This window comes from Notothenia coriiceps, unplaced genomic scaffold (assembly GCF_000735185.1).
Source record: "Notothenia coriiceps isolate Sejong01 unplaced genomic scaffold, NC01 NC01_scaffold00000339, whole genome shotgun sequence".
Lineage (NCBI taxonomy): Eukaryota > Metazoa > Chordata > Actinopteri > Perciformes > Nototheniidae > Notothenia > Notothenia coriiceps.
This window is the reverse complement of record NW_011333040.1, coordinates 21134399-21161527: the sequence shown is the minus strand read 5'-3', so window position 1 is coordinate 21161527 and position 27129 is coordinate 21134399. Positions and strand designations below refer to the sequence as shown.

Sequence of the window (27129 nt, the reverse complement as noted above, 5' to 3'; positions counted from 1 at the left end):
CGCCTTATAGTCCGGAAATTGCGGTATATATATAAGTTTAATTTGGCATAGTTTGACCTCTACACCGCACTCACTAACCTGGTCGAAATATTTCCACACATTACTCCTTTTTGACGCCATGTCTATTGTGTAGGACTCTTCTTAGAGTGTAAATAATTACCAGACTATGACTGGTAAAATATGTTGAATACCGGCAAAACTAAATCTCTCCTGTCTAAATGTCTTTGTACTTTGCCGCCACACACGGTTGCCAAGCAGCGCTTATTGTTGTTTAGGCTGGCCACTCATGTGTCGCGAGTGTTGACAGGGGGCGGGGGAGCGCGCTCATGAACTGTTAGCGCCGGAACCTCGCAACGGCTGCGGAGCGCATTTGCGCCACATTTGGGCCTAAGATGAGGTTTGAGTCTGCGTGATCTGCGTGTAGGGAGGGGCAGCAGCCATATCATTAGCTAGAACTAGCTAGATCTGATGGATTTGGACATAAACACGAGTGAAGTATAACCGGACGCGAGAGAGAGAGAAGAGATCAGCACCTGCAGCTCTGCCCGCTGTGAGGGACCGGTGAGCGGAGCAAAACACACCTTTAGACGTCAACTAACAAATTTAGCTATGGCACTGTCGTATGTATATACATTGAATTATTCAATTTGATAATATGAAATCAACTTAGGCATCACTCCCAAAAAAAAAAAATATATATATATATTCATAACTCATATTCGAATACATGAATAATTATTTGAATACCTGAATAATTTCGAATATTCGATTAATCGTTCCCATCCCTAGTTAGCTTTAGTACAGTGGGATTGTATAGAGCACTTGTCTAGACTGGCCTGCTTGCTGTAATCTAATTAGTACGGCTTTATTTGGCTTGAAGGAGCAGCCCGGTGCGGCCTGTGGTTCTCCTGTGCTGTTGTGGTTGTAAGATCAGCCATTAACATCACTTGGCTCGCTCCCTTGGTGCTGGTGTTTGCGCACAGCCCTCAAAACCTCCATGGATACGTCTTGGAAAACTAACGTATGCATATGCAGAGCTCTGTTGTTTTCTTCAGTACATACACAGCCAGTGTTTTAAACCCCATTTCATTATTTTACTCAAACACTGGTTTCACTGGTAATGATCCTACAGAGAGCCCACTAGCCCGTTTCTACTTACAGCAACGACTGGAATAGGGCCAAAGTATCTGCCAATAATGCTGTATCAGTGAGTGTGTATGCTTTTCTGTGTGTTTGTGTGTGTGTAGGCCCCAGGGTTTGGGTTTGGTATTGCCATCTCAGGTGGGCGAGACAACCCTCATTTCCAGAGTGGAGAGACCTCCATTGTGATATCTGATGTGCTGAAAGGAGGTCCTGCTGAGGGACTGCTACAGTAAGTTTGACAATTATAAACTATATGTTTTGGGTTGTAGCTGGAATGTTAATTTGACATTGGTAAGCTCCTATTAAATATTTCAGATGTATTCTATATAAATGAGTACCACCCTGTTATGAGGTTGGATTAACATCGATCTCTACAGCTATTTGGACATTGTTTATTAACTAAGCTGTTTTTATTGTTTCAGAGAGAATGATCGAGTGGTGATGGTCAATGCTGTCTCTATGGACAACGTGGAGCATGCCTACGCAGTACAGCAGCTCCGAAAGAGCGGGAAAAATGCAAAGATAGTAAGTTTGATTGTAGTGATAGATTTTGTGTGACACTGTGTAAATCTGAATGTGCAACTTTAATGATCCTCTAATCGCGTTGACTTCAGATGTGATGGAGACAATAACAATTGCCTCTTTAACACAAAAACAATTCCTATCTATTCAAAGACCATTCGGCGGAAGAGGAAAGTGCAGTTACCTGTTTCTCGGCCAGGGGACAGGGAGACGATGTCGGAGCATGAAGAGGAGGACAGCGATGAGGAAGATGGCTATGAGCACCACAGTGGACATGGCAGCCAAAGTGCCTACGGAGGAGCGAGCGGAGGCACGGGCACCGGCAGGCGTCCGGATCGTGAGCGGAGCAGCAGCGGCAGGCGGGATCAAAGTGCCTCGCGGGAGAGGAGCGCCTCGCGGGAGAGGAGCGCCTCACCGCGCTCCGATCGCCGATCACAAACCTCCTCTGCACCAACCAGGCCTTCCAAGGTCACACTGGTCAAGTCCCGTAAGAATGAAGGTGAGCAACACAATGTCCAACACATGAAGAGTTCCCTCAGCTATAATGGTAATCGGCAATTCTCTGTATATCTGTACACCAGAGTTCCCGTTAGCCGGTAATTACCGTACTATGACCGGTAAAATATGCTGAAGACCGGCAAATCTAAATCTCTCTGGTCAATATGTCCGGTCAAAATAATTTCCCCTTAGCGCAATACCGCATCAGTTGTGCCACTTATGTGACAAACAGGAAGAGTATGTGACAGACAAAAGAGTATGTCCATCCATCCATCCATCTTCTCCCGCTTATCCGTGGTCGTGTTGCGGGGGTAGCAGTTCCAGCAGAGAGCCCCAAACTTTCCTTTCCCTGTCCACATCAACCAGCTCTGACTGGGGGATCCCAAGTCGCTCCCAGGCCAGCGAAGAGATATAATCCCTCCACCTGGTCCTAGGTCTACCCCTTGGTCTCTTCCCAGCTGGACGTGCCTGGAACACCTCCCTAGGGAGGCGCCCAGGTGGCATCCTTCACTAGATTCCCGAACCACCTCAACTGGCTCCAGACAAGAATAATCAATTCTAATATCTAACACTTAATATGGAGAAAGAGATGTCCTGTATGGGTTGATTGTGCGTTGATCTGTTGGTAATGCCTCTGGGTTCCGGTGGGCATGTAAACAAATGCATAATGCTGCGCTATACTTCTATACTCACCCGGTTGCATAGCGACGCTTATTGTTTAGGTGTCTTTTAATAAGCAGGTAGTCATATCATTAACTAAAACTAGCTGGATCTGATCGATATGGACATAAACGCGAGTCTAATCTGACGGGAGAGAGAAATCAGCTGCTGCTGACGAGTCGACACGCAGCTCTGCATGATCACATGCAGCGGTGAGCGGACAAAACACACACTTCAGGTTAGAATATCACACGTAGCTATTTTAATTACCTCTCAAACTACCTAATCTAGTAATAGATATGTTTAGTTTTGCTGTCAGGTTACTCATTACTGATCCGCGAGCTGCATGATACTGACGGGCTGTCAGGAGAGGGAGAGAGCGCTCCGTTTATTATTCCCGTGTTATTGTAAATTACTGTTGACTTTTGAATAATGTAGTTAATCTACTATAATTAGTTTGTTTAATATCGAATCATATCAATTTGTTTTAAAGCTCAATAAATAACAAAGAAGACCTTTGACCGGCACTTTTCTCATTTTGTCCGGAAGATTTCAACTTTAACGGTCATTTTGACCAGCAGGAACTCTGCTGTACATTGTACATTATACTTTCCTATGTATATACAAGTATGCCTATGCTCCTGTAGTGTAAGTATATATTCCTGTTACTAACTGCAGTATTTGACTTTTTAAGAACATTTTAATTGTCCAGATATTTTTTTTTTATTGTTAATATTTGATATCATATTTTTCCTTTTTAATTTTAATTCTCTGTTCCACTTTTTAAGTATTTTTTATTTTATGTCGGAACACACTGATGCTTCTTCTGTAACAAAATAATTTCCCATATTGTCCTTCTCACAGTAAATATCTATCTTTATTCTTGCTTGTCAACGTAAATGTTAATTGTATTAGCAGAGAACCTTGTGATCAGTACTTTTATACGCCCTGTTAATATGACTTTATGCACATTTGCTCTGAAAGTAGAATACGGACTGCGGTTGGCGAGCCACATCTTTGTGAAGGACATCTCTCCTGAGAGCCTCGCTGCCAGAGACGGAAACATCCAGGAGGGAGACGTTGTACTTAAGGTGAGATATTGAGAGGAATGTTTGCATGAATGGGCCATTGGTTTTAAAAAACGCAGTAATGGAGAAATGTAGTAAAACAAATATTATTAGAAGATTACATAACACATGAATGTGTAAAGAAATACCTCAAACGTTGTCCTTAATAAAAGGAGTGGGCTGGGGTGAGAGAGAAGAATCAGGTTTTTACTAAAAACGTTCACTAGTCTGCTGCGGTATTCTGCGAGCGGCTGAAAGTGGGTCGCAGAGCAGGGTCACAGTTCATTAGTATGCAGGCTCTCCAGCAGGAATACCAAACATTCTTTCATTCCTTTGAATTTCTATCCAATCAATTTGTGAGGAGCAAAAAAAAACCTCCTCAATGGCACAGAGATGCATTCAAAATTAAATGTACTTTAGCAATTATTCTGAAGAAAGGCAGAGCCATTTGTGTATGTGACAAAGAACAAGAGAAAGAAAATGTCTGAATAAAGATAATGAAGTTTTGCTTTACACAATATACTTGATAACATTTCTGTGGACTATGTGTGTCTCTGACGGCACTAAATTAATTGTAATCTACCTAGACATCATTGTTGTCATTATGACAGAGAACTATTAACAATTCCTCTTTGCCTTGTACACACATCGCTCACACATCGATCACATCGGGGGCTCTACAGAAAGATTGTGCAGTTACGAGGACTTTGAGTTCTCATGTCAACCCTCTCCTCTTCCTCCTGTAGATCAATGGAACAGTTACAGAGAACCTTTCACTAATAGATGCCAAGAAGCTGATCGAGAGGTCAAAGGGCAAGTTGAAGATGGTGGTGCAGAGAGATGATCGAGCCACGCTGCTCAACATTCCCGACCTTGATGATAGCATCCCATCAGCCAATAATTCGGACAGAGACGGTGAGACTTGTTGGATGCATCTTATTGTATTTTTTTAACGAAAGACACATCTGTAGCAATGCAATGCCTGTGTGCATTTTAAAATAAGTTAAATAATGTGTTTTCCTGTCATTATAACTCTATATCTGGAGTTGTGTCATTGATTAAATGCAAATACAAATGTCATGTTAATTTCATAGATATTTCAGAAATACATTCGCTGACATCAGAGCATTCCAATCGATCGCACGGACGAGGTCGATCACGCTCGCCTGACCGGGCCGAGCCATCAGACCTTCCCCGTCACTCACCTCGGCAGATCAGCAATGGCAGGTAAGGGTAGCACACACACACACACACACACACACACACACACACACACACACACACACACACACACACACACACACACACACACACACACACACACCTGACTGCAAATCAGGTGACAGGACACAGCTGTCACACATGCCACAGTCATACATCCAGAACCCCACAACCCCAACCTCATACATAATTATAGCACCTACGGGTTAGTGGGTGCTGAGTAAGTACCTTTCACCACTAATGCATACATCAATAGATAAAGACATTGCATGCATAAACCATCACACTCCCTCCAGATCACTGAGTTCCAATAGAGGAGGGATAACTATCCGCCTCCTGGTGGACTGAGGTCTTATTTGTTGTAAGTTATCTAGGTACTTTTGACTATTTTCTGTACAGGAAACAACCTTCAAACTGTTGTGGTTGTCTTAAATCGTGCAACGCTAGTTTTATTTCATATTAAACTAAATGTACTCCTGTTGTAATTACTAATACAAAGGACCTTGACATTGTTACAATGAATCTTCATTTTGTAATGCAAGTACAATAGATGCAAGGCCCTTCCATAGCTACATCCTGCATATACTGTACACATGATGTGCTGTTGATTTAGATCATTGTAATGTCCATAATGTCTCTTTGTCTCCTCTTTTCTTACTGCCAGTTGGAGCTTCCAGTAAGTTTGTTCTCTCGTAGTTTAGTAGTGTCATAGCTCTTTGTAGCAGACGAGCGCATAGATGTCATAGGAGTGTTAGAGGAAGTCCTGCCAGTCACTATAGTTTCTCTCAGCTTAAGCATTGTATGCTAATAGGGCAACTAACCTTGGCAAACATGGGACAGGGCGAGGGACAAAGGCTTGGAACCTTTTTCAGCAGACCCATGGCTGCCATGAGAGAAGACTGAAGCTGTTGCTGGTTTCTGATCATAGTAAATGGCTCTGTGTGATGCTGTGAAGCAGGGGTTTCTATTAAACCAGGGGCTCAAATCCCTGCAGCCTTTAAGCACTAGTCCTGAGTTGAATCATCAGATACCCCCTAAAACCAGACCTCCATTTCATGATATTCATATTGGACTTGAGTTGCAGACAGAGCAGGCTGTCATACTCCAAAACAATGTGCTTTTGATAAAAATGTTTCTAACGAGTGCTATTTCACTTTTCAAACCCATTGCTTATCAAATAGTGGCTTTAAGTCTGTGATGTTGATGTGACCGAGGTCTGACCAAGTGAGATACGGGGGCCAAACCTGCTGTTAGTAACACATTCTCTTCCTGAAAGCCAAAGTGCCTCATTAGAACGAGTATACAAAAGTAACGTCTAGCTGAAAACCTGTAGACCTATTTACATATAGTCAGTGTTTCCCACAGAATGCACCGCTCCTTATTCAATTGTGGCGCCACAAATGAATCAATGTATGGGAAACACTGCGAGTATACAAAAGTAACGTCTAGCTGAAAACCTGTAACCTATTTACATATAGTACTAGAACCCATATAGCTGTCAAAGCTGCGTGATGTTTTGAACTACTCTGCTGCTAGTTTACTTTTCTAGCTTACTAGTTGCTTGTCAGTCATAACATACCGCTAGATTAACCTCCAGTGCCTTTTCCTTAGATATCACATTGTGTCAGTGTGTAACCTTGCTTGTTTTAATGCAGGTTCAGGGCAGGTTCACTGTTGAACAGATTCCTTCCAATGTAAGTGAATGCATCGCTCTGATACTAGGCCAGTGTGTGTTTGTTCTGAGTATTTATGTGATACTTCTCTTGCTCTTGCTCTTTCCCTGAACCCTCTTTTATATTTGTGCACCACATCTCCTGTTTGTTCAGAAGCAGTCAAAGCAAATATTACGTCCTTTTATTTGTGTACACTACGGCACATTTAGTTTGACTGGTTTATCTGGTGAGCACGTGAGTTCTTCAGGAGGAGGAGTTACACCTGCTTCTCATGTGTTTGTGGTTGAAGAAGTTACTGAGGGAATACCAGTCTGACACTCACATCGCTGTAATGTCGGGGATGTTTTCATTATCTACCAGTTTAGGAGGGGAATTTGACATACTTCCCACAGTGCTTTGCCCCAAGCCAGATGGTTCGCTCAACCTGATTGGCTGTAGGGCTTAGAGGCATTATTCTCCCGACGCTGTAGAATGTTTTTGAATACAATATATGATCAAAAACGCCCTTCTCTCACAGTGTCTCTCAGTGAGCATTGCACATAGGATCTGTCTTTCAGGGAATTTAACTCACTTATTTAGCGCCATGGTTCAACTGACAGACAAGTATATGTGAGTATATATGCTTTATAATACGTTTTTTGTCTTATTATTGATATGTGATGTTGTTGTAATGTTAGTTTTCAACACTAGGATATTGCACATTTTGTCTGTTTTGCAAAGAGTTTCAGTTTATCTCGTCCATTTTGTTCTTTTAAACATTTTGGAGTTTGTTGATTGATAAAGAGTCTGCGACCGTTATGCAGTGTTGAGATTCTGGTGTGGCCGGACTCTGCTTTCCATAGTGTGTTGATGTCCATGCCTCCTTCACTTGTTTTGTCCCTCTCTTCCTTGCTTGCTCTTGCCTGTACCCACACTTTGAGAATGTGTAAAGGAGGGGATTGAACAAAGGCTTCTGTCAAATGGCGCTTGTCACTGTGAACCCTTATTTAGCGTCATTCTGCAGCAAAGAACAACAGATTGAGGCCACAACACACTCCTCTCCCTCTTTCTGTCCCTTGCTCTGTTGTCCCTCTCTTTTCCCCCTCTCACACTCTCTTTCTCATTCATCCTTTACAAAAACACACTCTGTGATTCTCTCTATCTCTGCGATTACAATTCTGTCATATCTCTCATTTGCCCTTTTCTCTCCACAAAAACTTCCATAGAGAACTCTCTGATGCCGAGTCTGCTGACATTTAATTGCACGGATCATTTTGATGTGTAAAAGTGATTGTTAGTGAGAGAAGTTTTGGACCTAGAAAAGTCCATGCTGTGTTGAGAAAATAGTGATAAAGTTCAGCAGCTGCAGATTTAAACCTTTGTGTGTAAAAATATATACATGTGCTGTTTTTGACTTTTACTGATTCACTATAGGGGACTTCGGTGTACTGTGAACTTTCCTACACTGTATATTTTCACACTGTATGAGCAGAAGTGGGAGAATGGGAGAAGTTGCTCAGTCTGAGGCGGTGGCACAGCCTGCACCTTAACATTCTTCCACAAAAGCTCCTAAATGCAGCTCAAGTACTGTGCCAGCAGGCAGTCATGTGACCAGAATGGAATTCAACCATTGTTTTAAGCAGCAGAGCCCTTTCTTCTCCGATAGACTTAGCCTGCAAGACTCTCTCTCTCTCACTCTCTCACACGCACACACACATGCACCCAGTTTCCCCTTGTTTATTTGATCCAGGTTAAACAGGAACTTGGACATAAAAAGTATCCTTACTCAAGAGTTTATGTTGGAAGACTGGGTTTGATTTTTCTTTCTCGGGCTGTTTGCTTTTATTGGAATGGAAATCAATCTTCCAAAAGATGTTCTCTTAGATATTAAAACCCTGTCTGCTCCATCTCAGTTCCTGGTTGTGAATGTGCTTTGCCATTGACATACAGCATAGATTACAACATTAAACACACATCAAGGCACATCCTTCTTTTAATAGCTCATTGTCTTCACATTCAAAATCTGGTCCGCATGCTCCTTCACGTCATGTTATTTCCTTTTAGCGTTGTGTCTGCATTTCCCTGGTGATGTCAGCACAGGAACAAACGATATGAACACAACAACATTCTTACACACACTTCATCACACAGCAAAGATGTTGCAGGCATTTGAGGAACTCCTTAATGGAAACCATTTTCTTTTTTACAGCATTGACAATCCTATAGAACTGAATTTATAATTGTTATTTTTGACTTTTTCAGCCATCGGAGTCGAGATGAGGATCGCATCTCCAAACCAGGGTCCATGTCCACACTCGTCAAAAGTGATGATGGCGTCTTGTCTCAGGCCAGCGACCAGGCCAGCTCCAGAGATGACAAACTGTTACCTCCACTGCCGGGTACAGAAACCCCTGCCCCCCCCCAGCCCTCAGTTTGAAGGATTAGTGTTGTTTCTCTTGGTTGTCTCAGCTTTCACCACCTTTCTATATTTGTACCCTTCATTGGGTTCTACTTGTATTTATTATCATTGTGCAACACAGGTCTACGCCACAAATACTGTTTTGGAAATTGTTTACAGATTGAGCTTTATTCTTTCACTTTTGCAATGGCTTTTACTATAACCCAGCACTTGGATAGCAATTGTTACTTTACAAGTGTGTTAAAACCAATGCTGTTCCGCGAAGAGTGCAGGACTAAATAATAATTATGTTTGTATTTATGTTTCAGAACCAAAGCCAGTTTATGCACAGCCTGGGCAGCCTGACGTGGACCTGCCTGTCAGCCCCTCTGACGCCCCCGTGCCCAGCGCCGCTCATGATGAGAGCATCCTCAGGTCAATGTCCCAGATGCTCTCACTTTAGATTTGACTTCAAAGCTGATCTATTGTTGATTTAATCCAGGGTGTGCTAACCTTTTTAATTCGATGTGTTGTCCTGCAGGCCGAGTATGAAACTGGTGAAGTTCAAGAAGGGAGAGAGTGTTGGTCTGCGGTTAGCAGGAGGAAACGACGTGGGAATCTTTGTTGCAGGTGTTCTGGAGGACAGTCCTGCAGCCAAGGAGGGGCTGGAGGAGGGAGACCAGATCCTCAGGGTACGCTAAACTCCATCTATCAAACAAAACAGCTATTGTTTGCCTTTTCAAGTTGTGTGTGTGTGTGTGTGTGTGTGTGTGTGTGTGTGTGTGTGTGTGTGTGTGTGTGTGTGTGTGTGTGTGTGTGTGTGTGTGTGTGTGTGTGTGTGTGTGTGTGTGTGTGTGTGTGTGTGTGTGTGTGTGTGCTGAATGTTTTGTATATATAAATATAGTCCCCCAGATAAAAATATGAAAACAACAGCGTATTACCCTACTTTTTAGCATTCCGTAGTACACCCAGTATAATCACTGCTATTAGTGAGGAGGTAAAAGTAGGATATGATAAAGAAAGCTGATGACAGTGGCCTTTGGAAATGTCCAAATGTTGAACTTAACCAACGGAAAGGAATGTGGAAAAGTTGAAAGTCAGATTCCCACCAGAAGTTACCATCCTGTGACCTCAACACTGGCCGCCTCTAGGCAGGGAACAATTAGTGTGGTTGAGCTCGGATGACTTTGCTGCTGGCTGAGCTGCACATGAGATGCTAGCCTAGTCATGCTAGCCTAGTCATGCTAGCCTAGCCTTGCTAGCCTAGCCTTGCTAGCCTAGCCTTGCTAGCCTTGCTAGCCTAGCCTTGCTAGCCTAGCCTTGCTAGCCTTGCTAGCCTAGCCTTGCTAGCCTAGCCTTGCTAGCCTAGCCTTGCTAGCTGCTTGTTTGCTTCAGTGCACAGCAGAGAACAGCCCGCTGCACATGTGGCCAGTGAGAAATAACCAGAGCCTGCACCTGACCCAGAGGCTCCAACCAAGCTCATTTTAAAAAGTGGAAGTTCGTTACCTCTATGATTTTCACATAATAATAATAATAATGATACATGACACTTATATAGCGCTTTTCTAAAAACTGAAAGACGTTGCGAAAACATGATTTCTGTTAATGTTGAGGGTGCTCCCTAATATGTAGTTGTCTCAAATTAAATATGCAGACTCCTGGGTCAACCCTGTTAAAAATGTAACTCAACAGAGCAGAGCTATATGTTCCACATCTCTGGGGGGGTTATAAACACTGAGCATTACACACAGAGATAATGAATGAACAACCAAAAAGAGCCAGATGGACATTTTCTTCCTGAATTTAAATGTTCTAATTTAAAATCTGTACGCCTATATCTCACTTTAATTCCTCAACATGTAAACGAATTGATTGATGGAGTCTTTTTTTTTTAAACATTGTCAATGGCATCCGCAATAAACTTGTTCAAATGGGACGAAGTATTTGCATTGTGCTGACATCAGCTGGTCTCAAGACTTCAGAGTTATATATATACCTCAGAGATAAGTGGTGTGGGACTGGGTTTGGAATTCTTGCACCAGTTTGAAACAGCACAGAGGTAACCGTTGTTGATTTGCACAAGAACATAGAAGTGGCAGATTTTACTGCAATCAAAGGTTTTTGATAAAACCATTTAGTGATTTACCTTCAGATCATTTGGAAGGCATTACAACAGACGATGTAAAAGACCCACGCTGTAAGAAATGTGATTTCTGACAACACTGTTCTTCTCAACTCTGCAACCTGTCATCCATCCATCCATTCACTCATCCCTCCTTTTCTCTATGTCACTCTTTCCCTCTGTCTGCTTCATGAGACAGCAGCAGTCGACTTCAGAGGGAAGCATGGCTCAGATTAACGTTTTAATCTAAAAGCCTGGATTATAGGTTTTGTATTTTATTCCTACCCTCACTATTCCAGCAGTGTCTCTGTGTCAGATAGATTTCAGAGGGGTGTGTGTGTGTGTGTGTGTGTGTGTGTGTGTGTGTGTGGGTGTGTGCCCTCTATGTTATGTTGAGGAGAGTCCTAGTGGAGGGGTTTTGCTGTTTGAGACTAATTAACTAAAGCACATTTGAGCATGTCAGCACAACAGTACATCACTGCTGAATGAAGCTCTGCATCATCATCATCATCATCATCGTCATCTGCCCATTGGCTACTTGCCCTGATCTGCACGGCCATGTGTCCGCACACACTTGCAGCCGCCTCTCCTCCTATCAACGTCTCTACCTGCCCTCCAACTGAGAAGTTCAGCTACTGTTGAATTCATTTGTTTTAGAGCTGAGGGTGACGGCAGACTTTTTGTTGGGTTTGTGATTCCATGTGCACTTCAGAGGATGGCAGAGAGAGTACACGCTAATCTGAAAGACAGAATGTAAAAAGCTTACATCAGAGGCTTTATGCATTTGCATATGTTTGCTGTTGAGTGCCTGCCCTCCAGAAAGAGCATGTGCGTGTGTCTCTAATTATGTCTTGTTTGAGTGTACTGCTGCCTCACTCTTTCCTTTGGGTCCGGTATGAAGGGAGTTACAGTTACCATGGATACAATTGCCCCAGTGACGGGGAGTGCTGCTTGTCTAAATGTTGATCCTTTAATGTTAGTCCCAACTTTTCTCTTCAACTATAATGCATGCATCTACCCAGGTTTTGCTGCAGTCTTTAGCCTCTCTGCAGAACACCCTAATGACATGTTGAGTGTATTTATTTGTTCACTTAAGTGCTGAAATTCTACCTTTCAGGGAAAAGTACATGTTATTCAAGTTGTGTGTGTCTAGAATCTTGGCGCTTTTGAATACTTCAACTATTTTGGAAGTTGTAAGATGAGGTAAGTATACTAGTAAGCATTTACAATAGTGTGCACAGGGATTTCTCTCAAAGCTGAAGCTATTTCCTGCAAACAGGAAGTGAGTGTTTTCCTGTGGGTGATGCGGCTGCTCCTGCTTACATCCTGCCTCAGGCTATCAGGGAAGAGCAGGCACAATGACCTAAAGCTTAGACAGGACCTTACCTCGTCCTTACCTCGTCCTTATCGTCATCTAGACACTCTGGTGCTAGCCCCATTTCTCAGTATTTCTATCTGTACCTCACCAAGATCTAAGGAGAATAAGGAATTGTCCTCAATGACAGAAATGTCAGACCTTGCATATCCTTTCATCTTTCTTTCTTCACTTCATTTCCTTTCTGTGTTTTTGTCAAAAACTACATCTTAGATGTTGTATTCTATACGCCCACTGCGTGAAGCATTCCTGTGGTTCAGATGAAGGGAAGTGAGATGAAGGGAGGTGGAGAGTAATGGCCTGCTGGACAACTGTTTCATTTGCAGAGTACTGATAAAGAGCTTGTATTATACTTCTTCCAAACCTCCTCTCAGCTCTTGACATGACTTTTAAAGGTCCCATGTCATGGCCATTTCTACTGATCATAATTCCATTGTAGAGGTATACTAAAATAGATTTAAATTGTGCCATTCTCCAAACTCACATTGGTTTCTCATACAGCATCTCTGTAAAGTATGTGTATTCACTCTCTGTCCTAAACGGCTTGTTGGAGCTCCTGCCCCCGCCCCCCCGCTCCCTGTGAGCCCAGTGGCCACACAACACACAGCAGCACACACACACACCCCACCACACGCCACACACACCACACACACTCACACTGTCCTATTATTACGGTGTCCCACAAAGACTTCTCATCTTCATTGACCACTGTCCGTTTCTCACCAATTCCTCTGCCTTGTAGTAGCGAGTAAGAAGGAGAATCAGACCCGAATCTTCCATAAATAAGTGACCCTTGATGTCCGAGGTCCCAGAAGTCTACTCCTACTATATTTTGTGTTGTTATTTCAATTTGTTGTGTTATCTGTTATTCTTTATCTTTTCTATCTTCTTTTTTATATGTTGTTGTATATATATATATATTTGTTTCTTTCTATATTTATTGCGTTCTTTTTCTTGTTCTTTTTCTCTTTATATCTTTTCTCTAACTGATATTATCTATTATATTCTATCTTTCTACACCTCTTCTTTTCGCTTGTTGTCTATTCAATGGTTTACTTGAAGCTGGTCGATAAAAGCTTTACACCCACACCTACCTCCCTCCGGGTGACACGAGAGCTGCAAGCTAACTTTCGCTTTTCCTACAGAGCACCGTCTTTCCTACACCGCGCTCCACCCAGATTAACATTACCACACACAGCAATGCCTTGTACAATGCTACTACGTCCTAGTGTCTTGTACGTCCGGGCTTTTGTTTGTTGTCCTTCACACAGAGTGAAAAAGCCTCATTTCTTTATTATTTTTTGTACGGATCTTCTGGTTCCTACGCCCAAATAGTGAACTTCAGTGTCTAAACACACTTGATACATCACCGAACTACAACACGTGTTCTCACTGCCGTCGGGATCACAATAAGATATGTAGCGTATAATCAGTCCAACTCAAGACCGGTCTTGTCGGGTCCCGACCTTCTTTTCCTCGTTCGGGGGTTTGTTGTGGTGCACATGACAGAGTGTGTTGTGGTTGTGTGTGTCTGTGTGTGTGTGTGTTGTGTGTGTGTGTGTTGTGTGTGGGTGTGTGTGTGGTGCTGTGTCGTGTGTGTGTGTGGTGTGTGTGGTGTGTGTGTGGGTGTGTGTGGTGTGTGGTGTGGTGTGTGTGTGTGTGTGTGTGTGGTGTTGTGTGGTGGTGTGTGTGTCGTTGTGTGTGGCTGTGTGTGTTTGTGCTGTGTGTGTGTGTGGTGTGTCGCTGTGGGTTGTGATGATCCCGAGAAACAAGTTCGATGTCGGTCCCGTACCGGACCGGACCGGGTGGTATTGTCGTCAGGTCGGCTCTTCTATGTGGCCTCGTGTGAGTCGAGAAGTTTCCCCTAGCACGCCTTAGGTCAAGGACATAAACCTGCTTTTCTACTGTCTCCTTTGGTAATTACTACCTTACGCCTGTTATTATTGGACGACACGTCTTCTCGACTACTATTCATCTAATCCGTTTCGTCCACGTGTCAGCAAGTTTGTGCGCGAGAGTCACGAGATATCAGTGACGTTTGCCTTACAAGAGTGAAATGTCTGAGCGTTTCTTGGACCCCCTCGATGTGTGACAGTTTGGTAGATTCTCACGACGACGTGATTGTTCAGAACAAGACGTCTTTTTCTACTCTACAGTCGACCTAATCTACCCTCAATCTTGTAAGCGTCGGTCGTTTGTTGGTTTTTGTACCTCTGGACCAGTTTAACAAAGTCCCCTTACTTGAACATTAGTTGAATAGTTCTTTTCTGTTTGTCGTTTCTGGATAGTGCAGTAGAATTTCCCAGGGTAAAGTACGGAAAGACCAATTAATGGGCAGGGAACACAATACTTCCAAAAATACGTACATTTGCCAGCGTCTCAGTTTTTTGGGAGTTTCATGTGTGGGACATCGTTCATTTTGAGGACTTGTGTCAGATACGACGGTGTTTTGCGGGCAACCCTCTAAAGAGTAAAGGGTAACAAATGAGGACTCCGACATGACACTGCACACCTTATCGGCGTCTGCCGGTGTGGGAGACGGTCGTAAAAGTGCTCGTCTCTCGCAAAGGTTTGGAAAGTCGCCTGAAGTACGCCTATCCACAGTCGCATCGCCGTGACTTCTTGCTACGACAAGATGAAACACCTGCCGCGCGTCTCTAAGCCCCATGCTCGCTCCGCGCTCGTCACTCACGCTCACAACAAACAACATAAGATACTACAAGATTTTCATTTGTTCCATAGATGGTGCTAACAATTCTATACCCATTTGCAAAAAGCACCCCGAAGGATTTCAACCCTACGCGCCTCCTTTCAAGAGAGGCGTCTGGGAACAGAGTGTCGCAATATCTTGGCGAAAAAGAATGAGCACCTTATACGTTCGTGTGATAACAACAAATCGAAGCCGACCACTCGCAAACACACACCCGAGTCCCTACTCAACACGAACAGGAGCACATAGCGGGCTGCGGCGCTTCGGACAGGCGACGGAGCGTCCGCTCTAGCTCTTCTGCTCGCGGCAGCGATCGAACGCNTCATCTGTGGAAGCCGTAGTACTGGAAAAAGCACGACCAATCATTTTAGCCGGCCCGGCTAAAATAACTGGATGGCCTACCTGCCTGTCAGCCTTCCATCTGTGCACAAACTTATCTCGTGCCCTCATTGGTCATGTGCGCGTTCGTGTGTGTTGGAGGAGGGGCTCTGTAAGGAAGTAGCAGATTTTTTCCGGCTGTGTATTTTCAAAATATATATATGGGCCTTTTCTCAATCTCGAGGATACTGGCTTCCAAGCCAATATTTCAAGGATGCTACGTCATCGAGTGCCGCCGAAGGACTGTTCCAATCTCCAGCACACTTGGAATTCCACCGAGGCCACGGCCTTGGTTTGGGGGACATTTCGAGGCTGCACATGGGTAGACTTCGCCTCCTTAAAATCCCCACAATGCTTTGCGCACGGACCAATTTCAAAAACCCTTGCGGAGAATGGCTGAACCGACGCAGCACACATTTAAATGCAAGTAGTGGCGTAGAAGATGTGTTGGTAAATATGTTACTTTGTTACATTTGTTTGTAACAAATACAAAAATGTGTTCCATGAAAGTAAAGCAAGTTCATAATTAGATAGACATTGTGAGGTATTTGTTTTCGGTACAGTTTATGTTGAAACCGTTAGAGAGAGTGGCACTTGTTAGCCTGTTGGATTCTTCTTCGTTTTCCGAAGCCGTAGCTCGGAAGCATACTTGCTTCGTTTCTGAAGGAAGTGACTTGGAAGTACGCGACTACCAAGCCAGCATCCTCACGATTGAGGAACACCCTATGATTCTAGCGCACTCGAGCTGGTTTCTCCAAAATTACCTACCCCACCTTTAAGTTTGATGTTGTTAAATGTGGCATGCATTTACTTCAGTTCATCAAAACTTTTCCTCTTTTTTTAAATTCTTGTTTTTGCGTTGAGGCATGTAAGAAACTGTAAGTTTACATATAGGTAATGCATTGTAAATCATAAATAAAAGTTAGCCTTTTTGGAAGCGAAGTACTCTTTTTAAGGCTACTTACTTTCTAACAACAGTTTAGTGATTGGTGCAAAAGTGCTACAACGGTCATACATCATTGTTTTACAACTAGTTAAACAATGATTCCTGTATTTGGTGAATGTTTTGCAAATGATGCACATGTTTTGTCAAGTTGGTGTAGATGTTTCTTCATTTGCATTTATTTAAAAAAGTGTTTTAATATTTTCATTGCTTCTGAATCTGTGGCGCGTTTACGTCCACACGGCAGCGTCGCGTTGATGCTTGGCGTTGGGCGCGTCTGGCGTGGACCAACAACCAATCACATTAATCTCCCTCCCCGACGCACAATCACACGGTTTGATTGGCTAGTGCTTGTTCTGGCATATGATTTGATTGGCTGGCGCTTCCGTCGACGCTTGAAAAGTTCAACTTTTCTCAACTTTCGAAGCGAGCAAAGGAGCGGTAAAGCGACGCGGCGAAACCACAAGGCAGTTCAGGGAATTGGAAGCATCTCCGTTGAAGCCCATGGTTGAAGCACGCAACGCTGCCGTGTGGACGTAACGTAAATGCTTTGGACCGTTGGAGCGCGTTTGCACCCGTTGGCCACCGTCGTTGAGGCAAATACAACAGAAACAGTTCCCCTAGTGTAGTCTGTATAAAGTGAAATAATTCTGAGATAATTAGAGCAGCTGTCCTGACCTGTAGATCTTTTATCCACCACAGGAACTTTGTGTCCTGTTCCTCCTTTCTTCCTATATTGTGGCTGTAATTTATTTGCGAAGCCGCTTTGTTCCTGTAAGGCTTCGCTGTGTGTGCAATTACATGCAGATGCAGAGAAAACACAATGAAATGTTTGATAAGAAGCCAGGTGCCTGAGTATTTGCATTTAATAGGGGGTGAAATGTGTGCAGGTATCTTTTGAAGAGGAAAATGTCTGCTTTAGATACAAAACGATATAACAATAGTTAAGTGCTGGTAGTGTGAATGATTGCTGAGTATTCATCCCTGTCATTTTCCCGCTATTAGAAGGCCAATTATGATTTGATAGGAGCAGATAAAAGGCTTTTGAGGCAGACGTCTAAATAAGCGGTCTGCAGGGCGGAGTGAGGCTGTTTTGTTCAGCGAGTTCTTTTTCACATGAACTTGGTGATCTGTGTAAAAAATATTGAATGGTGCCATTACGAAAGTCTACGATAAGGATATGCAAAAAAGTTGTGGCGTTTCATTTTGCTCCGAGATGAACAACCCTTTTATTATACCAGCGTCCTCAAGAATTATTTCAGGATTAGTTTTTTTCCTGCTTTATGTTTAACTTTTCATCAAACATCTGTAGCAAAACTGGCTCCAAAATGTTGTATTTCTGCCAAAACGGAGATTTATCAACAACTGACCTTTTTTTTGTTCATTTTTGTTGTTTGCAGCGAAAGTTTCGGCCTTGAGTCGTTGCTGTTGCAAAATAAAAAAAATGGCCAATGTCTTTGGCCACATAGAATTGAAAAACTAGTTGCATGCTTGTTTGTAAAACTCCCGATAATACTGTATTTTTTAAAGAACACATCCTGTTTGCATAAATAAAGTACTCCTCTTCAAATATCCCATCTATGACACTGTTTTTTTCTGTTTCAAGTTTACATTTAAAAGGTCTCTCACTGACACACGGTTGTTCAAAAAGTGTCTGTGTGCAAAAACATTGATTCAAAACAAAGCTGTCCTTGTTGTTTTTAGGTTTATTTTTCTTATGTACAGCAAGGGTTGCAACCTTGAGTCTTTGCTGTTTGTAAGTAGAACATGGTAGACCCTTATGTTGGTTTAGGAGCACTAAATCACATGTGTTGTCCTTTTCACAGTCTTAAATGTGTCCTTTTTTATATCTGTTTTGTTCTTGGTGGCCACAGAGAATTGCAAAACTAGTAGAATGCATGTTTGAAATTCTAGATGTTCCTGTCTTTTTTGAAGAACACATCCTGTTTGCGTGAATCAAGTTAATCTCTTCCAATTTCCCACGTGGCGACACACTGTTTTTTCTGCATTAGGACAATTACATTTAAAAGCTCATGTTGCAGGCAATACATGTCTTAAAAAAAATCTGACTACTTGTTGGTTTTGCAGAAAATGTTCTTTATTGCATATGTATGTAAAACTCTAGATCAGCGGTTCTCAACTGGTCAGGCCTCAGGACCTACTTTTTCCTTTGTCAATAGATCGCCACCCGAAATGTCGAACCAACCAAATCTATTCAACAAAAAATGGTGCTGTAATATATACGCTTTTCAACATACAATATTAATTAAAGTGAAGGACAGAGCATATCCCTTATATCCCTTCACAGAACTAAAATATGCTTTTAAAAAAGGTTTAATGAGATGATGGAATCAAAGCTGAACTGTATAACATAAAAAGGCACACATGCTGAAAACCCCCAAGAGATTTTTCGAAACTAACATATAAACTAAGCATTCTGGTACACTCCGAGAAGAACATAAATACATCTATTACTACCCGACATATTAATAATATTTTATGCCATTGTTTGTTTTTCACTTTGTTCTGACAGCTGCACTTGCTGCTCCACACAGAGAGAAGAGCAAAGAGGAGATACTCTACATTGTGGGTAGGGTAGATAGCCCCCATTGTTCTGTGACCTGTCAATCATCAAACCGGGGGTCATATCTGAAGTTGTACCCATGGATTTCTTTATACATCCATGGGTAGTCCTACCGTAGTTATTCTCTGTGGGGACTTCCGGTAACAATCTTGATTCTGATTGATTGGCCAGAAGACTCGAAAAAACATCAGCAAAGATATTTTATTGAGAAGATGATCGCTACGTGACAGAAGTTTTCAAAACCGTTTATGGTCTCCGGTGCTTCCAGTCCAACGCCTACTGCATGCACAGCGTGAGAAAATCGGGCCTTCAAAAATAAAAGTTTGACTTTTTTCTTCACTCACATCTGCGACCCACTCGAAACGGATCTGCGACCCACTTTTGGGTCGCGACCCACCAGTTGAGAACCACTGCTCTAGATAATAGATATGACTGTCTTGTTTTTAAAACAACATCCCAGGAGATGTAAAATGACAGTGAATGCTCATGCTCCTCTGTATGACTTGATGATATTTCCCTAAAGCGTGACTCCTCGTATTTCAGTTACAGACAGTGTTGGATTCATTGTGTTTTTATCAATGATATAAAAGTGCTAGCTGCTACTGCATTGGAAAAAGGCATGATGTTCATCCTAAAGAGATTTTCTACAAATAGTGACTTTATTTGGTTCTCTGTGGTCTTGAATGGTGTCTCTAAATGGAGAAAGATTACAGTGGTGGTGGTTTTATCCCAGGTGTGATGCAAATCTGTTTGCTTTTCACTTCATGTGTCAAAGCTTTGCAGGCTTTCAGAAAAATGCATTTGAAAAATAAGAGCTCCTTTTTATTTTTGGTCACACTCCCTGAGAGAGATTTGATATTCCTCTCCTGCATAGCATCAGCATTTTGAGAGCTGCCTCCACTGACATCTGACTCTGGGATTCAGTATGCTCTCTGTTTCTCTCTCTGCGTGGCTTTAACCTCTCTGCATTTAAATGGAGCATTAAAGCCATCAAACAACCATTGGCAGTCTGTCGGGGGTAGCAGCAACCCGATAAAATACTTCTGAAGAATGTCGGTCACAATCCTATCAGCATAATCAAATCAAATATCACACAATTACATCAAAGCAAAACTCCCAAGCAACATGCTACAAAACACTGTGACCTCATGGGAGTTTATTCACCACTAATAGAGTAATCTACGGTTAATCTCCAATCGGTAAACACGACTGCCCTCCCTCTAAAATGATCTGTCTGCAAAGTCCTGCAATTAACTCTTTTAGCACCCCAGATAATTATCTGGGGTGGAGAGCAACGGTTTATGTTTCTTTCCACATCAATAAACACTCATAGGGTTAAACAACTCTGAAAAGGGGGAGTAAAAATGCAGATTATTTTTAAAGTGGACTTTAATATGAAAGGAATGTTGTCATCACTTACTTGTGCAGCCATTGATTAAATAAGGTTTTACCTTGTGGATGGATTATATCAGGGGTGTCCAAATTTACAGGGCCACATACAGAAAAATATACGGAGGGCTGGGTCACTCACTAGAGATATATCGCCTTTATAAGTTAGCAAAATCAATCAAATGTAGGTACATTTTGCTTGTGAGTGTTGGCATCTCACCCCTTAAAACAGAAGTCTCAGATTGATTATAATAAGGAGAAATAGGAAGGGTTTATTTCAAGCTTATGTAAATAAGTCATTGGGCTTTTCTTATCAACTAAGATAATGTTTCCAACTTTAATTGACTGAATATATTTGAAAAGTGGTCTTATTAACACATAAATAATACTGTGTAATATATTTTTACATTTATAATTAAGAAGTACAATATAAGACAAGCACAAGTTTCATTTGTGGGCCATTTTCCATTGTACTTTTACAATCTGCTGTGGGCAGATTACAAATGGTCCGCGGGCCACATTTGGCCCCCGGGCCGTAGTTTGGACACCCCTGGATTATATGATACCCCTTTTCCACTGAAAATCAGTTTGGTTAGCAGTTAGTTCAATGTGCGAACCAGTTTGGTTTCAACTGCCCAGAGCCCAAGTGGTGCTGCGTCATGACACCACCGTTCACGTTGCTTATTTTCTCAGTGGTCTGCGTCGGGTCGATGCTGATGTTTAGCATCATAACGCCGTTATTAGAGTTTCTCTCATGATGATAGCATAGCCACCAAAGCTAGTCTGACTACTTGTTGTGGGAGAAGCCGTTTTCATATACTAGTGTATTTTGCCCTTGTGATCTTACTTGTGATAGTCTGACATGGCAACCTGTGTAGCCCATGTATAGCTAATGCTGCTGAAGCAATGTGCTGCCCATATCAGTCAAAAACAGCAAGCGGGTGGTCATTAAAAGTATAGTAAAAATAAACAGTATCAGACGTATGCCTGGTTAGTGTTGCATAACTTTATATGTGTAGTCGTGATCTAGTCACTTTGCTCAGCGCTACTGCTTCTGTATGAACTTCGTTTTTGTTTGCCATACTCGCCATGTATGTATGGTTACCCCCCTTCCCTGCCTCCGACTTAAAGGTCACCTATTATACTGTTTTTCATCAATATATTATAGGTCTCAGATATATACAAAACATGTCTCTGAAGTTTTTGTCTGAAACACCAAACAGATCATTGTAGCATCCCATTATCCCCTCTGTTTCAGCCCTGTTTCAAAAGTGCTGATTCTCTGTCTGTTACTTTAGATGAAAATAAGGAGCCCCTCCCCACGCCCCTCTGAGAGATATTTGGTTAAAAAGAACACAATGGTGCTCTAGGAGGAGATTCAGGTGATAAGGTGGGGGGGGTTACCTTGGTTGGTGATTGGCTAATGGTTACACAAGCCAAAAAAACATTATGAGATCATAAAGTGGCCAAAATCTGATTAGCTCATTTTCATATAAATGGATCAGGACAAAAAGTGAGCAAATATTTTTTCCTGAAACTTTCAGAATCTCTTTACACAGTGTACACATGAAGAAGGGGATTTTGTATAATAGGCCCCCTTTAACCCTCTGATGTATTTGGTTCATAGTTCTTGAACCAAATACAGTTTGTCAATTTAAAATCGAACCAGTTAACGGGGCCGATAGCCGGGGCTAGCTTGGGTAAAAACATGAGAAACTAGTTCAAAATCGAGCACCTGCTTCGAAATTGGCCCTGGAACCACTTTGGTTTTAAAGAGCTACAATAAACTCTAAACACATCCAGTTTCTGTGAAGTACTAAACATTACACACACACACACACACACACACACACACACACACACACACACACACACACACACACACACACACACACACACACACACACACACACACACACACACACACTGTTTACGATGCTGACACACATTCACCATTTGTTGGAAGACATTGAACTGTCATATCCTGGCGCAGTGCCATTTGTTATTTTTTTTATTTTTGATGATTTATATCCTGCAGAAGCACAAAAGGCCAGAGCAGAGTAAATTACTTTTGTCAGAGTTGTGATAAACCCGTCTGATATCTTCTCTGCAGCAGCTGGTGTGTAACATGAGTGATGTCAGGAGAGCAGTTTATATCCGGGCGAGTTTCTGTCCGTCTCTACGAAGGAGTCACGTTCCTCGCCTGTCTTTAATGGCTCTGTCGTCTGTTTTAACTACTGCAGCACGTAGCTCTCCTGGGTAAAGACATTCTGTTGATACAAAAGAATACAAGCACATAAATGATACATGTGTTTTCATTAAAACGTCCATATGTCTCTTTTGACACCTTCATTTAATGGTGAACCACAACAAATCATCACCTTTAGTTGCTAGCTGATAACTCTTCTGATTATTTGCAAAACAAGCATCATACTCCTTTAGTTTGAGATTGGATTTAAGACAATTAGTCCGAAATATGATGCTAAAGCAACAGGCTACAAATCATTTTCAATAATAGAAACGTTTTGAAAAGTTGTTAAAAAGTCTGAACAGTTTTGCCTTCGAAAGTCACTGTACCTGAAATGTGAGCACAGATTTAATGAGAGATTTAGGTACAGATTTGAACATGTCCTTCCTCTGCAGGAGGAGCTGTTGCATGCTGGGAGGAGAAGAAGAGGAGGCTGTTCATCTCCATGTCAGAGTGTCTGAAGCGTCTCCTCGGACCTGCACGGCCTGCATTAAGAGGTATGTCGTCAAACTGTCTTTCATTTACCGACTCCCTCTGCAAATAACTCAGAGGAAATCAATGCTGGCATATTCATCCATTACACAGCAGAACACAGACATGTCATTGTGAAATGAATGCGTGCTGCTACGAGCTCAGGAAATGAACTATTTGTTTGTCAGAGGCTGAAAAAGTCGGGCACTTTGATAACGATTTCTGTGGGATTAATCAAGGTGAGTGTGAAGTGAGTCCTGCATTAATCAACAGTCCCTCTGCACTCACTTTAACCAGCCCAAACTAATCAGCAGCAGACCCCACAGCACTTCACCTATTCAGCGTTTACACCATTCCTCCTGCAGAGAGTGTCACTTTGTGCAATTTAAAGGTCGTATACTGTAGAAGTGTTGAGTCATTTCAAAACGATCCATCATGAGTCACGACAAAGGTCCTTAATTGTGATAACCTCACCTCTAACTGCTCCCATCAGTCACACAACTAATGATCTGTCATAGTAGTGTGAGTGATTTGTGTGTGAAGACATGCAACAGCTTCCTGGGTGTAACACTCCTCCTGTATTTATCCTACAGCACTGAGGAGTCATAACCGCTGTGTTGGAGGTTTTATCAGAGTTTTATCACTGGTGCTTGGACTGCATAATAAAACGTGACTTAATGAAAGTAAGCAGGATAATGTCTCACCCCCCCGCAGCGGAGTGTTGTTGTGTGAAGCTGCTGTTGTACTTAACCTCATCACCAGCTGATGGAGGATGCACAGGGTGTTTCTTATTTTTAATTTACGCCTGATGAAATGACTCAGCAGTTTAGAAGTGATTACAGAAGTACATTTTATTACACATTGCTTTTTTTTATTCTGCACTGCAAGAGGAAGTGTGAGAAACAGTAAAAGTTAGCCCTGAGGACTGTGAAATAGATCTTCCATCACACCGTATTGTACTGATAAGATACCATATAATAGGATAGGATACGGAACCGTTGGGTAAGAACCCAACGGTTCCGTATCCTATCGTATGGTATGGTATGGTATCGCATCCTATCATACTGTACGGTACGGTATCGTATCTTTACGGTAGAGTAGCGTTCTAATTTTTTCTTGTCTCGTATTGTGTAATTCGTTTTTAGCGGTATGAGGCGCCTTGCTAGTAGCCTCTGCTTCCTCTTCTTTGATTTAAACACAGCATTACATTTACAAAATCTCCACAGTGTGACAAGGATTCAAGTCTAAAGTTGCAGAAGATGAGGGTTGAAATCTTCCCCGAAAGCGTTTCTTTTTCCGGAGTGATGGTGTTAAAGTGTGTGTTCCTGTTACGGGCTATGTCATGGGAGTGTTTCCATGGTAACGTGGCTGGATAGCGCTCTCGGGGGAGTTTCTGAGCTCCTGCTTTGCAGGGAATGATGATAATAGTGCAGAGTGTTGGATAAAACTCAACTGGGGAAGGCTTGCCCCCTCATATTGCTGCTTCTTCTGCACACTGGCATTTTAAAATCCATCCTACAGTGTGTTCAATATGCAGTGCTTTTTTCGGTGATTTCACATATCGCGCCCTGACAGTGAGAGTAACTGCTGGAGTGTAAAGGACACAGAGAGGCACAGAGCTGCTGCTGTTTTATATTGTTTCTGACATTTGTTACTTGTGAGTTGTGTTCTTTAAGAACTTGTAGTGCCATTTTGCACCCTCACATTGCTAAAAATACTCAGTTTAACATCTTCTTGATTGCATTTTCTGCAGATTTTGTAGAAAATATTTTGAAATCCTCATGTGTATCAAACATAACCATGCATGGTAGCTCACAGTGTTTTATCTCTGATCCGGTTCCTCCTCGGCTGCATCAGATACCTGTTTATACCCAGCAGCACTCTGCTCTTTTCCCTACACTGATATGCAAATGTGCGTGTTATTCACTGTTAGATGTCGGATTCCAGCAGCTTAGCAAACACAGCTTTGTATTAGATCACTTTGGTGCATAAATTACATGCAGAGCCAGTATAAGGCCTGCAGAAAATGACTGAAGACTGAAACTCTTTGGAGTTGAAAATGTCACATTAATTTCAAACACATTACCTCCCGCTGCAGGACTTAATGAAGAATCCATTAGAATGTCAAACCTGCTTACGTGCAGAAAGTTTATTTGAAATGTCTGAGTCAATCACCCCGAGTGTGTGTGATAAGGAGCTGCTCAGTGAACCTGAAACACGGCTGTGAATCATTTCCAGGCGAAAGTATTTTTATTTTTCTCCTGCAGCTTAATGGGTTTGTCCTCGGCGTTACTGCAAACGACAAATTCACTTAAATCTGTTTTAAAATAAGCACAGGCTTTTTCTATAATCTGAGCAAAAAGAGACAGACAGAGCTGACCGATTGTCGAATGACTTTTAAACAGATTTAAAAGAATAATTTCTTATAAGCTTTCCTTTTAGTTTTAAAACATATATTATTCCATGGTGCCAGTTGGATTGCAACCGATTTAGTAGTATTATTGAATTCATGCAGTGGAGAACCTAATTTCCTACTTCCTTTTTTACTCCTACTGTTCCCATTAGTTCTACTTCCTGTTTGACTTATTCTACTGTTCCAATTAGTGTCTACTTCCTGTTTGACTTATTCTACTGTTCCCATTTTGTGTATTTCCTATCTGTATTCTTCTTCAGTTCCCTTTAGTTATTACTTACCGTGTTCTTCTACTGTTCCCGTTAGTGTCTACTTCCTGTCTGACTTCTTCTGCTGTTACAGTTAGGCTAAATTCCAAACCACCCCCTACACCCTACCCCGCCGTTCGCGCGGAGGGTCCTTCCACATTAAGTGCTGTTCCAAACCAATGAGTGTGGAGGGGGAGTGGGTTATCAAGCCCTCAAACAGCGAGTCTGCATCGATCCTGACTTCACCTGCTGCCCTACCTGACCGGACTCAACGCTGTGTGAGTCCGTCATGAAACAAGCTGTTTGCAAGTAGTTCCAGCAAACATCCACTGATAAATTGCGATGTTAACAACCTCATGATAACCTCATATTTTTTTTACTTAGAATCGTATACCTGTGTTTAGTCTAGAAAAAGGTAAATGTGTGCATTTTATTATAAAGTTGTGTATATTTACAGACTGGTGCAAAAACTAAGAAGCTTATAAACATCAGGTTTAACACTAAAAGAGCTTTACAAAAAAGTAACACAATTAAAGATGTTTGGAGTTTTATTTTAGTTATTAATTTTCATTTTTTGTCCAAGAGATGCTGATTTGAAACCGTTGTTACATACAGTTATGGCATTTCCAGTTTCTGCCGGAGAGAGGGGAGTTTGTCCCAAAGCTTGCTGCTGTATTTACACCCTCCATCTGACAGGAGGGGGCCTCATTTAGCTGTGAGTGTCACTCCGACACAGAGTTCACTCCGTCACGGAGTGGGTAGGGTGTGGTTTGGAATTGGGCCTAAGTCTCTACTTCCTGTTGGTCTTCAGCTGTTCCTGTTAGTGTTTACTGCCTTTCTGTCTTCTTCTACTGTTCCCGTTAGTGTCTAATTCCTGTCTGACTTATTCTGCTGTTACAGTTGGTCTCTACTTCCTGTACGTCTTCNACAGAGGGCTTCATGGGAACTTTGAGGGGAGCCAGAAGTTGGAGTACCAAAATCTCACTCTGAACTCTGTTCAAAACTTGAGAGCCCTGGTGCCTGTAAACCGGAGGAGAACGCTGGTATTTCTCCTCCTACTTGAAAGACTACGGAGGGATAGGGTCTG

At 42.3% G+C, this 27129-nt stretch overlaps 1 protein-coding gene across 1 annotated transcript in view; it reads left to right on the top strand.

The window, feature by feature from the left end:
- The first annotated feature begins 997 nt into the window (after nt 1-997).
- Nucleotides 998-27129, top strand: part of tjp1a (tight junction protein 1a) — a 221129-nt gene continuing 194997 nt past the window's right edge. Inside the window, exons 1-12 of the mRNA XM_010779038.1 lie at nt 998-1021; nt 1248-1372; nt 1566-1668; nt 1819-2164; nt 3808-3914; nt 4637-4805; nt 4985-5117; nt 5776-5787; nt 6767-6805; nt 9026-9162; nt 9491-9596; nt 9703-9853. Coding sequence (XP_010777340.1) covers nt 998-1021; nt 1248-1372; nt 1566-1668; nt 1819-2164; nt 3808-3914; nt 4637-4805; nt 4985-5117; nt 5776-5787; nt 6767-6805; nt 9026-9162; nt 9491-9596; nt 9703-9853 — 1452 coding nt within the window. The remainder of the gene's footprint in view (nt 1022-1247; nt 1373-1565; nt 1669-1818; nt 2165-3807; nt 3915-4636; nt 4806-4984; nt 5118-5775; nt 5788-6766; nt 6806-9025; nt 9163-9490; nt 9597-9702; nt 9854-27129) is intronic.